The sequence below is a fragment of the Cynocephalus volans genome, chromosome 5 (genome assembly GCF_027409185.1).
Source record: "Cynocephalus volans isolate mCynVol1 chromosome 5, mCynVol1.pri, whole genome shotgun sequence".
NCBI classification, from domain to species: Eukaryota; Metazoa; Chordata; class Mammalia; order Dermoptera; family Cynocephalidae; genus Cynocephalus; species Cynocephalus volans.
Window position 1 is genome coordinate 49,742,278 of NC_084464.1, and position 14,309 is coordinate 49,756,586.

The 14,309-nt window shown below is 35.7% G+C and overlaps 1 protein-coding gene and 1 pseudogene across 2 annotated transcripts in view; both read left to right on the plus strand.

Annotated features, from left to right (window-relative positions):
- DNAH8 (dynein axonemal heavy chain 8) overlaps nucleotides 1-14,309 on the plus strand; it is a 272,139-nt gene that overhangs the window by 15,059 nt on the left and 242,771 nt on the right. For both annotated transcript variants that reach the window (XM_063096081.1, XM_063096082.1), the window contains exons 5-8: nucleotides 535-648; nucleotides 5,064-5,171; nucleotides 8,972-9,073; nucleotides 13,633-13,779. In XM_063096081.1, coding sequence (XP_062952151.1) covers nucleotides 535-648; nucleotides 5,064-5,171; nucleotides 8,972-9,073; nucleotides 13,633-13,779 — 471 coding nt within the window. The remainder of the gene's footprint in view (nucleotides 1-534; nucleotides 649-5,063; nucleotides 5,172-8,971; nucleotides 9,074-13,632; nucleotides 13,780-14,309) is intronic.
- LOC134378144 (dnaJ homolog subfamily C member 2-like) lies at nucleotides 10,021-11,681 on the plus strand (annotated as a pseudogene).

The window sequence follows — 14,309 nt, forward strand, 5'->3', positions numbered from 1 at the left end:
GTGTTCTCTGTGGTTCCATTAGATGAAACTACACCAAGTGAGTGGAGATTACGGAAGACAGATATCTTCTCAAAACGAGGAAGAACTTTTTCATAGAGTTACTTATGCAGGGACTATTTGCTGACCACTTGCAAGAAAATGTTGAGTTCAGATTGAGTTCACTTGGCTAGTAGGGATATCTTCTTGGAATAATGTTCTGTTAATAACTTGACCCATTCTTGAAGACACAGACTGACATAATGTTACAAATATCTAACCTGGAAAAGTCACTCCTGATGGAAGCCTGTCCAATTCAAGCCTATAAACATGATGTTAATTACAACTGGAAGGAATCTTCAGTTTTAGTACATCATTTAAGGTGTTTATGATAACCTTAAGTCTTAAATATTATAAGAAAAATATATACTAATCACACTTAATTATCTACTATTTTAGTGTATGTATGATTAGAGAAGACAGCTTGAATTTCTTAAATAAACTTTAGCACACTGACATATTCGAATTTTTATAGAATTCTTATACTTTTTTTCTTAGAATTGGCGTGATTTGGATGCAAGAATCACTGATACAGCCAATGAATCAAAAGATAATGTCAGATATTTGTACACTCTGGAAAAAGTATGTCAACCTCTCTATAACTATGACCTAGTAAGTATGCTTTTTAAAGTGCAGTTTTAAAAATTAACTTATATAATTAATGCATTTTGAAATAACTGCAATATGTTTTCATTGCTAAAAACATATACTGCAAAAAAGTTATTTAAAAGATGTTTTCCTATTATATATTTATAATGAATTATATACTATATTTAATAATTTAACCCCCATTTAAACTTATAGCATTATCGTATGACCTCATTTGTGAATTGAGCAACACAAATATAATAGTTATCCATTGCTACATAACAAATTATCCCAGCACTGAGTGGCTTAAAACAACGAGCGTTCATTACTTTGCAATATCTGTGGGTCAGGAATCCAGGCGAGGTGTATCTGAATGCCTCTGCTTCATGGTCTCTCATGAGGTTGCAGACAGGCTATTAACTGGGGCTGTGGTTCATCTGTAGGGGAGGCTGACTGGGGAGGGTCTGTTTCTAAGCTCACTCACATGATAGTTGGCAGGCTTCAGTCCCTTGCCCTGTGGGACTCTCCATGGGACAAGTGATCCAACAATGAGCAGGAAAGAGTGCCCAAGTGGAAGCCACCATCTTTTTGTAACCTAATCTCATCATTTCTGTTGTATTCTATTGGTTAGAAGCAAATCAGAGAGGGAGGGGATTATATAAGGGTGTGAATACCATGAAGGTGAGCATCACTGGGCCATCGTGGAGGCTGCCTACCATGGTAGATATTTCTCAGTTTACAAACTGGGAAACAAAACTCAAGGCACAGTGACTTAGCCAGCATCACTCAGCTAATCAGTGATGCAGAACAGAAGCCATATTCTAGTTTCTAGCCTAATGTTCTCATCTTTCTATAGAATTTCTTTAAAGAACATATTCACACTACCATTTGCTTTTACTTTTTAAAAGTTTCTATTAATTTTGAATTTATAAATTATCTAGTGTTTTATAACATTTCATACGAAATATAAAAATTATAGAAAACCCTCTATTCTTTCGATAGGAAGGAGAAGTCAAGGAAGCTAGTATTTGTTGCGAACTTAGGGCAGTATTTCTCAGTCTTGGCTGGCTGTTGCCTCTTCTTTGAATTGTTTGTAGGCAGAAAGCCTGCACAGGCAGTTACATTTTTAAAGATGTTCACAGGCTTGAGAACCCCTGACCTTTTGTTCTAGGCATTCTACTGCATGCCTTAAACACATTTTCATTTTGTGTGCACCACAACCCTCATTTTAAAAATTAGGAAACTGAGTTTGAGCATTTCTGCAACTATCAGTGATGGGACCAAATTTGAATCTAGCACTCTGTAGCATTATGAGTTGTATTTTTTCCCCACTTCACTATGCTGCTTCAAGGTGTTCTCTATGTTAAAATACTTTCAAAATAATTCATGGTTAGTTTCTCATATCTGTGTTCAGTATTTTCCATTCTAGTTTTTGAGGAGAGAGTTTAATCTTCTATATAGGTGAGGGAAAGGGTAAGAGTCTAAGACTTATATCACTTACCTTTGAAGAAGAGGGAGGTGTAGGGGCAGTTCAAATCCATTCCAAGAAGGCATCAATAGCCAAGAAGTTTAATATGGGAGGGGAGGGAAAAATGTGGGTTGAGAGCCCTGAGAAGGCATAGCTCTTACTGCTGTGTGGGAATCCATCATCCATCAGGCAGCACCATTAAAGAGAATAGGAGAACTTTTCAGAAGCAAATTCTTTTACCTGATTCCATAAAGAGATGGTAGATTTTATTTAAAACTTAATAGCATTGTTATTGTTGTTTGTAAAGAACTGGCTTTCTTAAGCTTTATTCTCTGCTCATTTTTACCCCTACTACCAGCAACTAGACTTGGGATGGGAATCTTGGTAAAATGTGTTTCATGTAAGAACATTTATATCACTTCCTAGGTATTTTTGTGTACGTTACTATGACAAGAAAACCAAATTGTACGATGTTGGAGAAATAGGGCTGTTGCTTGGCTCACTCAGTAGCTCAATGACTCGATTCCCCAACCTTACAACGTGAGCAATTAAAATTTATGGCTAAGAAAAATTGGAATTATTACATATCACAGGCATTTGGGATTACTCACAAGAATTGAAAATGCAAATATGAAACACACCTATACCTAAAGACTACTCTGGGACTACCTGCAAGTATGAGGGTACTTCAAAAGTTTGTGGAAAAATAGAATTAAAAGTTAATGTGAATCTTTCTGTAACTTTTTGAAGTGCCCTTATAGCTCTTGATGTGAAAAATGAAACGAATATAACAAAATGTTAACATTTGTCAAATCTAGTGATGGTTATAGGTGGTCATTATGCTATTCTCTGTACTTTTCTACATATTTAAAGCTTTTCATTATAAAAAGTAAACGGAAGAAAGATAGAATGCTTTTATTGTTATCAAGACCTCTAAATTTTAAGGTATACTAATTTCAACTTCTTGATTCAAAAGACTTATTTAAATCCATATACATTTAAAATTGTTTAGTTCTGGTATTTTTTTCCATCCCTGTAATTTATAAAGAACTTTGTTCAATTGCTCTAGCCATGGATGTGCCTTATTATTATTATTTTGTTGTTGTTGAGCTTTTTACTTTCTCTGATATAGGAAGGTTTCAAGCTTTCCTTTTTGAAATGACAGAAGTCCTAATAGTATTGAGTCATATAATTGCTTCCCACTCATACACCCACTATTTCTTTAGTTTCAAAAATTCTTTTTTTCCCTCATTTTCTTTATTCTGATGAAAAGCAACCAGCAATTGATGTATAGTTTGTAACTTTCATTTGGGTGGAAAAAGTGCAGAGAACTCATGCTTTCATTTCTGGTTCATAAATTTTATATGTTTTATTTTTGTCATCCTGGTATTGTGCTTTAGGCATATCTATTATTATATATTGTACATACAAAAGTCTGAACACTGTATGTAGATAGGCAAGAACTGTATACTCAAGAAACTACTATGATATACAATGATGTTTAAAATTCAAATGAAGGACATTTTCCTGAAGGACCCATTTGATGCCATCCCTGAGTTTTCTTCATTAGAGTTAGGAGTACTTACTTTGCCATTGACCTTAACTGTTCTTCCATAGTGCTTTGCAGAGTGGTTACAAGCAGAGTCTCAAAATCTCATCTACATAACTTCTAGCGGTAGGACTTTAGGCAAAGTACTTAACTTCCTTACCTCTCTATTTTCTCATTTGCAAAGTTGGAATCATAATGATACTTTATTTTAGAGCTTCTAAGACACGCATTTTTTCACACTTTAACATATCTGAACTCAGGACACATTTTATAGTTGGGTTTTATGAATCGTCATTGATGTGACTTGATACCATCTTAAATTGTTAGTTCTGTCATTGAGAGTAGTTTTTTGGTTTTATTTTGTCTTTATTTTTAGTACCATTACTGTGAATTCAGACTGCAGCTGAGTGCCAACTTGTGGTACAAATTTTCAAGGGAGCTCATTTTTCCTCCTTCCCCTAGTAACGGGAAGATTGGCACATGTAAGTTTAGTTTCTGTTTTCTTCTCCATGGCCAGTTTATTTCATGTTTACCTTAACAGAGAGGGTGCAGCCCCTTGGTGGCTTAGTTTTATGTGGGAGTTAAACTCCCCATCTTGGGTTTTTTGGGTTTTTTTTCCCTCTCAGTAGTACATAAAGTAATGGTGCACTCTTACAATTAGTGATGTTTTAGATCTGATGAAATTAAACCTGCCTCAAATGGTCATTGTTGACATAAATTAATATGTAAAACTCTTAGCCTATTGCCTGGCATGTAGTAAGAATTCAGCATATGTTAGCGCTTGTCTTATATCTTTGCTGTACTCATTCTGCTCGGCTCTACGTTGTTCTACTTGGTTTGCTTGTTGTGTGAGTCTCTTCCACTCTGTTAAGAGGAGAGCTCCTCCCAAATAGTTTTTTTATCTTTGTATTTCTCCCAATATCTTTGGAACCTAGTGGCACTTAGTAGGTTTGCTGAAAGGTGCATTGAATTGAGTATGTGAAAATGAGTTCTAGCCTGATCTCTGTTTTTAACTAGCTTTCTGACCATAAGTAAGTCACCTTCAAGGTGTCAAGTTTTTCATCTTTTTTTAAAAAGAGAAGATTGAACTGTTAATCTTTAAAGTTTCTTTCCCTCTGACATTTTATTTTAAAATAAACCTTTAAGTTCAAATTTGCAGAAAAGTTGCAAATATGGTACAGAATTCTCTTCACTCAGTTCTCCTGTTAATGTCTTACATTACCTTGGCATGTTGGTCAAAACTAATGTCCTTTTTTCTATTCCAGGATTCAGTCCAGGATACCACATTACATTTAGTAAATTTGACTTGAAGATAAAAATGTTATACTATTTTGTATATGTTTAGAGTTCTGAATATTATAGAAAATTGGTTATTAAAACTATAAACATATGATGGAATTCACTTAATTATTTCAATTTTAGGTTTCCATGGCACACGGAATACAAAATTTGATTAATGCCATCAGAATGATTCACAGTGTGTCAAGGTATTATAATTCCTCAGAGAGAATGACCTCATTGTTTATCAAGGTAAGTTTCTAAGGGAAGAAACTGTCCAGGCAATTCTGTGAAAAGGTAACAATTCTTTCTCTCTGGGCCTGGGAAGGGAATTATTTTAATACTTCCAGCAGACAAGAAAAGAAAGGTATTCACTGGAGTCAGTTGTACTCGATTGAGGGCGTAATTGATACCTTTCTTCTTGTCAGAGGTAAGCCCTGAGACATTTTGTTTAAAGGTACCTGGTGGTTTTTTAATTTATTCACTCCAAATCATTTCGATTCTACTCAAGAGATAAGGATTGTGTTCACTATTAATGCTTCTTCGGCTACTCCCACAGGCACTAGAGTTTGTGTAAAATCTTCCTATATAGCACTGTATGGCTAATTATTTAAAATAATTTGAAAAATTACCCAAGAAACACATGAATAGGATTCTTTGTAAATGGTTCAAGCAGAACTAAATATATAAAGTCACAGTCACATTTCAACTAAAAAAAAAGAAAAAGCAAACTGTAGATTCAATCACTCTCTATGTCCTAAACAAGACAAGAATCTTAAGATTCTTTCCCTTTATTTACCTCCTTACTTCCTGCTATGTATGTTTCATATTGAGATCGTTTTTAGCACTGACCAAGATTCTTTGCTTGGCCAAACTTTAGTCAGGTTTCTGAATTTTCTGCTAGGCCCATCTGTGTACTTCCTTGTAAAATCCAGTTTTAGCAAAGAACCCTGCTAAGTCAGTTTAGCAAACCACCCCACCACCCCCATTCGACTGGGTTCTTTCTGATCACACTGGCCTGTTAGGTTGGTTTAGCCAGAATCCCTCTAACCCCTAATGTTTCCTCTTAACAATTTTCTGTCTACTGACCCCTGGTCCCCCTCCCCACTCCTTGGTTATAAATTCCCACTTGCCATGCTGTATTCAGAGTTGAGTCCGCTTTCTCTTCCACATTGCAAGACCCTTTTGCAGTGGTTCCTGTACCTACCACAATGGTCCTGAATAAAGTCTTCCTCACCGTTCTTTAACAAGTGTCATTGAGTAATTTTTTCTTTTAAAGATGACCGGTAAGGGGATCTTAACCCTTGACTTGGTGTTGTCAGCACCACGCTCTCCCAAGTGAGCTGACCGGCCATCCCTATATAGGGATCTGAACCCGTGGCCTTGGTGTTACCAGCACCACACTCTCCCATGTGAGCCACAGGCCAGCCCTGTCATTGAGTAATTTTTTCTCTAATAATTCTATGTTATTGTTAACATTTTTTTCAACATTATGACTCAAGAAGTATCAGACTAAAATCTAAGTATTGCTGGTTTCTTTGTTCACCACTGTTTTGTGATTGCTACATTTCCTCCATCTTGGATTTATTGTTTCTTTTGCTGAAAAACAGTTCTCAAGTAATTCTTTCATAGAAGGTCTGTGGGTGGTGAACTTCCTGAATACCCACATGTCTGATAATAGCTTTATTTTGTCTGACCACTCAAATGCTAGTTTGACTGAGATTTTAAGCCCAACATCATTTTCTCCTGGAACTTTGAAGATATTGCTCAATCATTGGCTAGTATCCAATATTGTTGATGAGAAGTTTGATTCTGATTCTTTTTTCCTTTGTAAGTAACTGATTTTATTCTTCCAGGAAGTTTGTAGAATTTTTTCTTTATCCTTGAACTTCTAAAAGTTCAAACTGATGTGGTCTTTTAAAATTTATGTTGTTCTATATTTGCTTTTTCTTTTCATCTCTGGGAAATAGTTCTCTTTTGCCTTTTACTATTCCTGAACTACCTGTTCAATTTATTCTCTCTTCTTGAATCTAACCTCCATTTCTCTTAATTTTTTTTCTCCCACACATATTTGCCCTTTATTTAATAGTGTATATCAGTTGCTGGTTAGAGGCTTTTTTTTTTGACAACAAAATATTCATTTTCCAAGTTCTCTAGTTGTCTTCTTTTCATGGGTATAAAATCCTGTCATATCTTTCTCAAGAATTAATTTAATTAATAAAAGATATTTTAAAAGATTTTACATATATCTTTTCTGTATTTCTTCTCTTTTTTGATTTTAATGCCTCGTTCCTGTCTTTGTTTTCCTCAATTGCTTGGCGATTCTTGGTTGTCTGCCCACTTTGTATTTGAGACTCCCAATTTGCCTCCCTGTTCTGTTTACTAGTTCATCTCTTGTGGTGGGGTTTGGGGTGCAGCTGGGGCATGGCCACACCTCCCCAAGACTGTGGTCCAAACTCACGAGTTTGTCCTTCCAGCAAATATCACTATTGCCTGCTGTACAAGTTGCTCCAAATCGGTGTGCAGGGTCACAACTGAAGGTCACCTTATTACCGAGACCCAAAGGTCTGTTTGCTCGCTGCTCAATAGCCAGTCATTGAGAGACAAGTGTCGATTTAAGGAAAGGTAGCCTTTAATCAGGAAGCCAGCAGCCTGGGGAAATGGTGGACTTATGTCTCAAAGACCATGGACCATCTCTGCTTCTCCCAGCTTTGCCAAAGGGTTTTATAGGGGTCTGGGGTGGGCAAGTTGATTCATGGTGACCAAGAGGGGATGTGCAGACATGCTTGAATGTTTCAGATAATCGTCAAGGAACTTCCTGGGTGGAAGTTGACCAGCATCACACTTCCTCCTCCATGGGCTCAGTTTCTGTTATTTTCAAACAAGATCAGGTTAGTAAGTAGTAAAGAATGGCCATCTGGGTTAATAATTTTTCTCTAATTATTTGTGTACAATGTGAGAGCAAGAGTCATTGTGTTCTGGCAATTAGCTGCAGGCTATGTGGTTAGCGTTACAGGAGAGAACAAGTTTTTTTTTTGTTGTTGTTGTTTTAATTTTTAAAATTTATTATTAGCATATTCATTCTTAGAAATCGTGATATTTCTATATGCCCTTTGCCTGACCTATCACTTCCCAAACCCCTCTCTCTCCCACCCCCCCATCTCTAGCAGCCTTAGGATTGTTTTCCTCTTCTGAAAGTTCAATGTATTGTTGTGCTTTTTCTTTCTTTCCTTCATTCCTTCCTTTTTCCCTCCTTCTGCCCCCCCCTCCTTCCTAGCAGCCAGTTATGAGTGAGAACATGTGGTATTTCTGTTTCTTTGTCTGGTTTATTTCACTTGACATAATTGAGAACAAGTTTTCAAATTAAAAGTTTTAACAAAATGGAGTCACTTCTGTTCAGACCTCACATTGTCTTCAATCCTGAAAATTTTCCAGAACCATCTCAATGTCACAGTAACCTTTTTCAGAACTGGGTTCTGGTTTTCTCTAGTTATTTTTATACCACCCCCCCATCCTGTGTGCATTCTACATTTTAGGAATTCTCCCGAATTCTGTGTGTCAGTTGCCATGTTGATCTAATCTCTATTAGATCCATTAGATATGAGAGATTTTTTCTTCACTATTTCAGGGAATGTGAGAGGTGGTTACATTTATAGTCTGCCTGTTGAAGGATGGTAAGAGAATCACACTTGAACTAGATCAAGACCTAAGTAAAGGAGGAATAGACAAGTAGAAAATATAGTTGCCTTTTAAATTTATGGTCCTTGTGACATTAACTTAAATGCAGTAGGTAAATGCAGTAGAAAACTTTAGGTTTTCTTTGTTTTCACTAGAATATGTATTTCTTTGGTTGTTTTTTTTTTGTATTCTGTGATTCATTCACTCTATTAAGTTTACTATTTATCATATTTTTATGCTTGTGATTTAAAAAACTTATGTGAATTTTATTTTTATTTTTATTTGTTTATGTATTTTTTAGTGGCTAGCTGGTACTTTATGTGAAGTTTATTCCTCTTTTTACCTGTAGTTATTTTGTACCTGATTTATTTTAGGTAACAAATCAAATGGTGACAGCATGTAAAGCATATATTACTGATGGAGGAATGAACCATGTATGGGATCAGGAGACACCAGTTGTACTAAAGAAAATTCAGGTTTGTATAAGTACTTTTATTTTCATAAAGTAAAGCTTTCACCATCTGGCCCAATTTTGTTTACTTTGCTTATTCACATAATATGTTAACTTTGGAAAAAACCTTGTACAGAATAGTGTGAGAAAAAGAACATCATTCCTGTTGTCTCCTACCCTATTTAGTGCTTATTTTAGGGTATAATTTAATCCTCATCTTCTTCATGGCTGCCTGTATTAGACACGTTTTGTGTGCCACTTCATATGCTCTAGCCCCCACTTCTCTCTCCAGCCCCTGTTCATTTAATTTAATGTTTTCTCTTTTACCTTTTTTGCATTGGCTAGAACTGCTTTACCTCCTTAAATAGATGTGGTAGTTGACATTCTGGTAGTTGGCATTCTGATTATGATCCTGTTTTGGAAGAGAATGTTTGTAACATTTCCCCCATTTAGTCTGATGCTTTCCATAGGTTTTAAATATATCTTTGATCAGATTAGTTTTAGTACTAAGAGATATTTTTTTAAGTTATGAATGGGTTTGAAAAATTTTTTCCTACACATATTTATTGAGATGCTTATAGGATTTTCCTCCTCAATCTGTTCATATGATGAATGACATTTTTAAGTTTTCTAAAGTTAAACTGTCCTAACATTCCTGGGATAAACTCCACTTGGTCCCGGTTTAATTACATATATTTTTAAGCACTCTTAAATTCGGTTTTCTATAATTTAGTTTAGCATCATTTGAAACTGTATTTATGAGGGAGATAGCCTCTAATTTTCTTTTCTCATAATGTTCTTATCCATGTTTTTGGCACTAGAGTTTCAAAATGGGTGGGGGGTGAGAGGGGAGTATTCCTTCTTTTTCTATTTTCTGGGAAAAGTTTGTATAAAATTAAAATGATCTGTTTTTTGAAAGTCTGAAAGAAATGGCCACAGCAGGAAGGCTCCATCTGGAAGTGGCTGTCAGTCATGCCCATGCATTGGTTCCTGGTCTTTGTAGAGTCAATGCACCAGGGCGGTAGAGCCGGAAAGGACTCTCAGTGCCTTCTACCTGGGGAGGTGACCTCTTACCTAGAGGATAAGAAGATGAAGAGTTGCGGTGAGGAGTTTCTCATGCTGGAAAAACTGGAAGAACCAGAATCATTATGCAGTTTTGGGGCTTGGCCATACAAAAGCTGCATACAAAGTAACATAGGGACAGATCAAAGCATCTCATAAAGCAATGGTTTTAAAACATCACAGAAAGCAGTTGGTGAACCAATAAACTACTTCACTTGCATAATTAAAGTTAATGTAATGTCTGATCCAGTGAAAAGAGGAGCATTTAACGTGTAGATCCTATGTTTGATAACTCAGTTCCTTCCAAAACTGAAGCAAAGGGCAATTTCTTAGAAGCATTTTCCCCAGTGTTTAAAAGGAATTCCAATGGTCAAATTAAAAAAAAGTTCCTAAACTCGATGATATGAATTCATCATTTTATTCACTCTGGCATAATTTTTATTCTTGGAGAGAATTTTCTTATTAAATACAGAAAAAAAAAAGTAGAATGTCATGATGAGAGAAGAGGGATTAAAAAGCAGAACAAAGCAACAAGGACTCAAAGAAAAAAAAAGTTGAATAAGAACATTAGTTAATAATTCATATAGCTGTGATGCAAGGATAAAAAAATTCAAAAAAGAAAAAGCTGAGAAAGAATCAAAGAAGAAAGCAAAAGCAGAGGCAAAATGGAAGAATCAATAAGCTAAGGAAAAATGAAGGCAAGCTGAATTAGAATCTGCTAAGGAGAAAAGAGGAAATTAGACAAGCATTATTGGGAGAGAAGGAAAAAGATGTCTAGAAAAGAAAGAGCCATTAAAAGGGAAAGGCAAAACCCCCCAAATTCAAGGAAGACTTAGAATCTTTTCTGACAATGAGAGGAGCAGGTTAAAATAATGGAAGAAGTGGAAAAACTTTGTGATAGGCTTGAACTAGCGAGTTCACCGTGCTTGCATGAAACATCTCATCTACAAAAGCAGTAAGAATGGCTGCTCTGGTAAAACAGATGGAAGAAATAAATGAGCAAATTAGAGAAGAAAAAGAGGAAGTTGAAGCTTGTATGTGATAAGCACCTAAGAATGTGGAGAAATCAACTGTTGAAGGTGGAAATGGCAGTAAAAATTGGTCAGAAAAGAAGATTGGTCTGCAGTTACTAATTAAAGCTTAAGGCTCTTCCCTGCAGGAACACATTCAAGGTAAAAAGTTATTGTCAGTTACATGAACGTACATTCTTCTTCTGGAGTTAAAAGAACAGTCGGAGATGTTATTGGCAAAGAAAAGAATCTCCAAAAACTTGACCCTCATCAAAAAAATGACAAACAAAATGTCTTTTGATAAATTTAAAAAAGAACATGTCGTGCTTCAAGTTGACAATACAATACCTTCAGAACAACTTGAAAGTCCATGCACAGAACAGTAGCTTTTAACAAGCTTTGTAAACGTATCCAGTAAATACATGCGAAAGGGGAAAAAATAGCAGAAGCCTGGCAGGACAAAAAAGGACTACAAAAAATGATATAAGGAGCTTGTTGAGATGGTAAAAGCAAAGAAATTCTCAAGAGCAAGTGCTGAATGCAAGTGGAGCCAAGAAATGATTTAATGACAATCTTTATTGTGTGTGCATTTAAAAAATAAAACTGATGATTAGTGATGCTGAGCACCTTTTCATTCACCTGCTGGCCATTTGTGTGTCTTCTGTTGAGAAATGTCTATTCAGGTCCTTTGCTCATTTTTAAATCGGATTTTCTTGCTACTGTGTTGTTTGAGTTCCTTATATATTTTGGATGTTAACCCTTTATCAGATATATGGTTTGCATTCCATAGGTTATCTCTTCACTCTGTTGATTGTTCTATTTGCTGTGCAGAGCCTTTTAGTTTAATGCAGTCCCATTTGTCTATTTTTGCTTTTGTTGACTGTGCCTTTGGGGTCAAATCCAAAAAATCTTTGCCCAGACCAATGTCAAGAAGCTTTTTCCTTATCTTTTCTTCCAGTAGATTTACATTTTCAGTTCTTTAAGTCTTTAATCTATTTTGAGTTGATTTCTGTGTATGGTATAAGATAAAGGTCCAATTTTATTCTTCTGCATTGTGGACATCCGGTTTTCCCAACGCCATCTATTGAAAAGACTGACCTAAGTTCACCTAACATGATTTTCTCTAAGTTCATCCATGCTGCTGCAAATGACAGTATTTCATTCTTTTATATGGCAGAGTAGTATTCTATTATGTACATACCACATTTTCCTTATCTGGTGGTCTGACAATGGGCATTTAGGTTGGTTCCAACTCTTGGCTATTGTAAATAGAAAGCTTGGTTTTCTGAATTCTAGTTCAACGTGGTTTATATTACATCTGAAACTTTTTCAGGAAGCTGTCATTATATATTTTTTAGGAATAATTTTCAGATGAGTTGGAGGTAACAAAGAGAAGAATTGTTACTCAGGACCTTAACTGTCCAACATGAGGAGATTGCTTGGTAAAGAGGAAGTATATAGTGCAGTTCCTATTAATTGGTATATTCGATGAGGATAGGGATCTTATCTGAATTTCTGACATCTCAAGGAGTTCCTAACACATGGTAGGCACTGATAAATTTTTGTTGAATGAATGAAAAATAATTAGGGACCACTAAAAGAGCAATGATGTTGAATCACCTGGTGGAACCAGTTAAAAATGTAGATTTCTGAGTCACACTCATAGAAATTCTGATTTAGTGGCTGTGGTAGGCAGATTAATGCCCCTCCCCAAAGATGTTTATGTCCTTATCCCTAGAACCTGTCCATATGTTATGTTACATATGGCAACGGGCAATTAAGGTTGCAGATGCAATTAACGTTGCTAGTCAGCTGACCTTCATATGGGTATTACCTAAGTGGGCCCAATGTAATCACGAGGTAGAGGGAGGTAAAAGAGTCAGAAGCAGAGAGATGGCATTATGATAAAGATTTGACTGGCCATTGATGACTCTGAAAAAGTTTAACATTAAAAAAAAATGGTTGGGTTTTAGGAAATGTTAGCTTGACATTATAGTTAATTCCTACTGGACCCTAGCAACCACATCCTCTTTTTTATTTCTAATAGGTACTAGCTTTTCAAACTGGGTAATGGTATAGCTATAGTCAAATACACATCAAAGATTTTATGATCTCCTTTTGGACAAATGAAATAAATTGATATTGCAGTTTTAATGTTTTATATATCTGTACATAAATGATGCTGATTAAAAGATGAATGCCAACTAAATAGAGATATCTTGATAGATAATTTCGGGACCTCCCGGAAGTTCTAAATAGCCATGAAAATGTAAAAACAAATAGTGTATGTTATATGTTGATGTAGGGTAAGAGTTAAGGGAAATTAGTGAGAATGAAGAAGATGAAAATATGATGTAAATTTTAACATATAGACAGAGAACTTGCATTTTTATTAATAACAACAGCCTCTGTTGAGGGGCTGGTGTGATCAGTTCTGTGTTGGAATAGAATTTTTGACACCTGGACAAATGTCTCACTTCCCTTACCCCCACTTCTTTTAATTTTCTCATAGGATTGCATTTTTCTATTCAAGGAATACCAGACATCTTTTCACAAAACAAGGAAACAGATTTTAGAATCCTCAGGAGAAAAATCTTTTGAGGTTTCAGAAATGTACATATTTGGAAAGTTTGAAGCTTTCTGTAAAAGACTGGAGAAGGTAAGCATTATGCAGTCACAGCATCCCACCCCAAACCACACCATTTTGGTTATTTCATTCTTTATGCAGTGCCATTGAGAATATTGTTCCAGATCTCTTGTCTCACTATTGATACGACTTGTCTAATACTACCCTCAGATCACTGCATTTTATTCTAACTTGTTATTTCATTTCTGGTTACTGCCTTCTGCCAGTCACACAGAAGTTGTGACAAACTTACATCTCTCTCAAGACCTCAAGTCTACCTCCACCTATGGAAATTGAACTTAAAAGCCTCTGCTCTTAACCATTATATTAGGCTGAGATAAAGTGTGAGATAAATTATCTGTGATCCTGGCAGAGCACAATAGTTGTGGAATATCTGGATATACAGGCACATTCTCTTTCTGGGCCTGTGTAGTGTATACGTAAACATTGTGTGGCTGATGCCTTTGCTGCATAGACATGGGTTAGAAACTTCTGTACCTTTGATTCATTTATTAGGACTGGCTGAGGAGGAGTGATTTTTTTTTTTCTTTTTTAAGAGTATG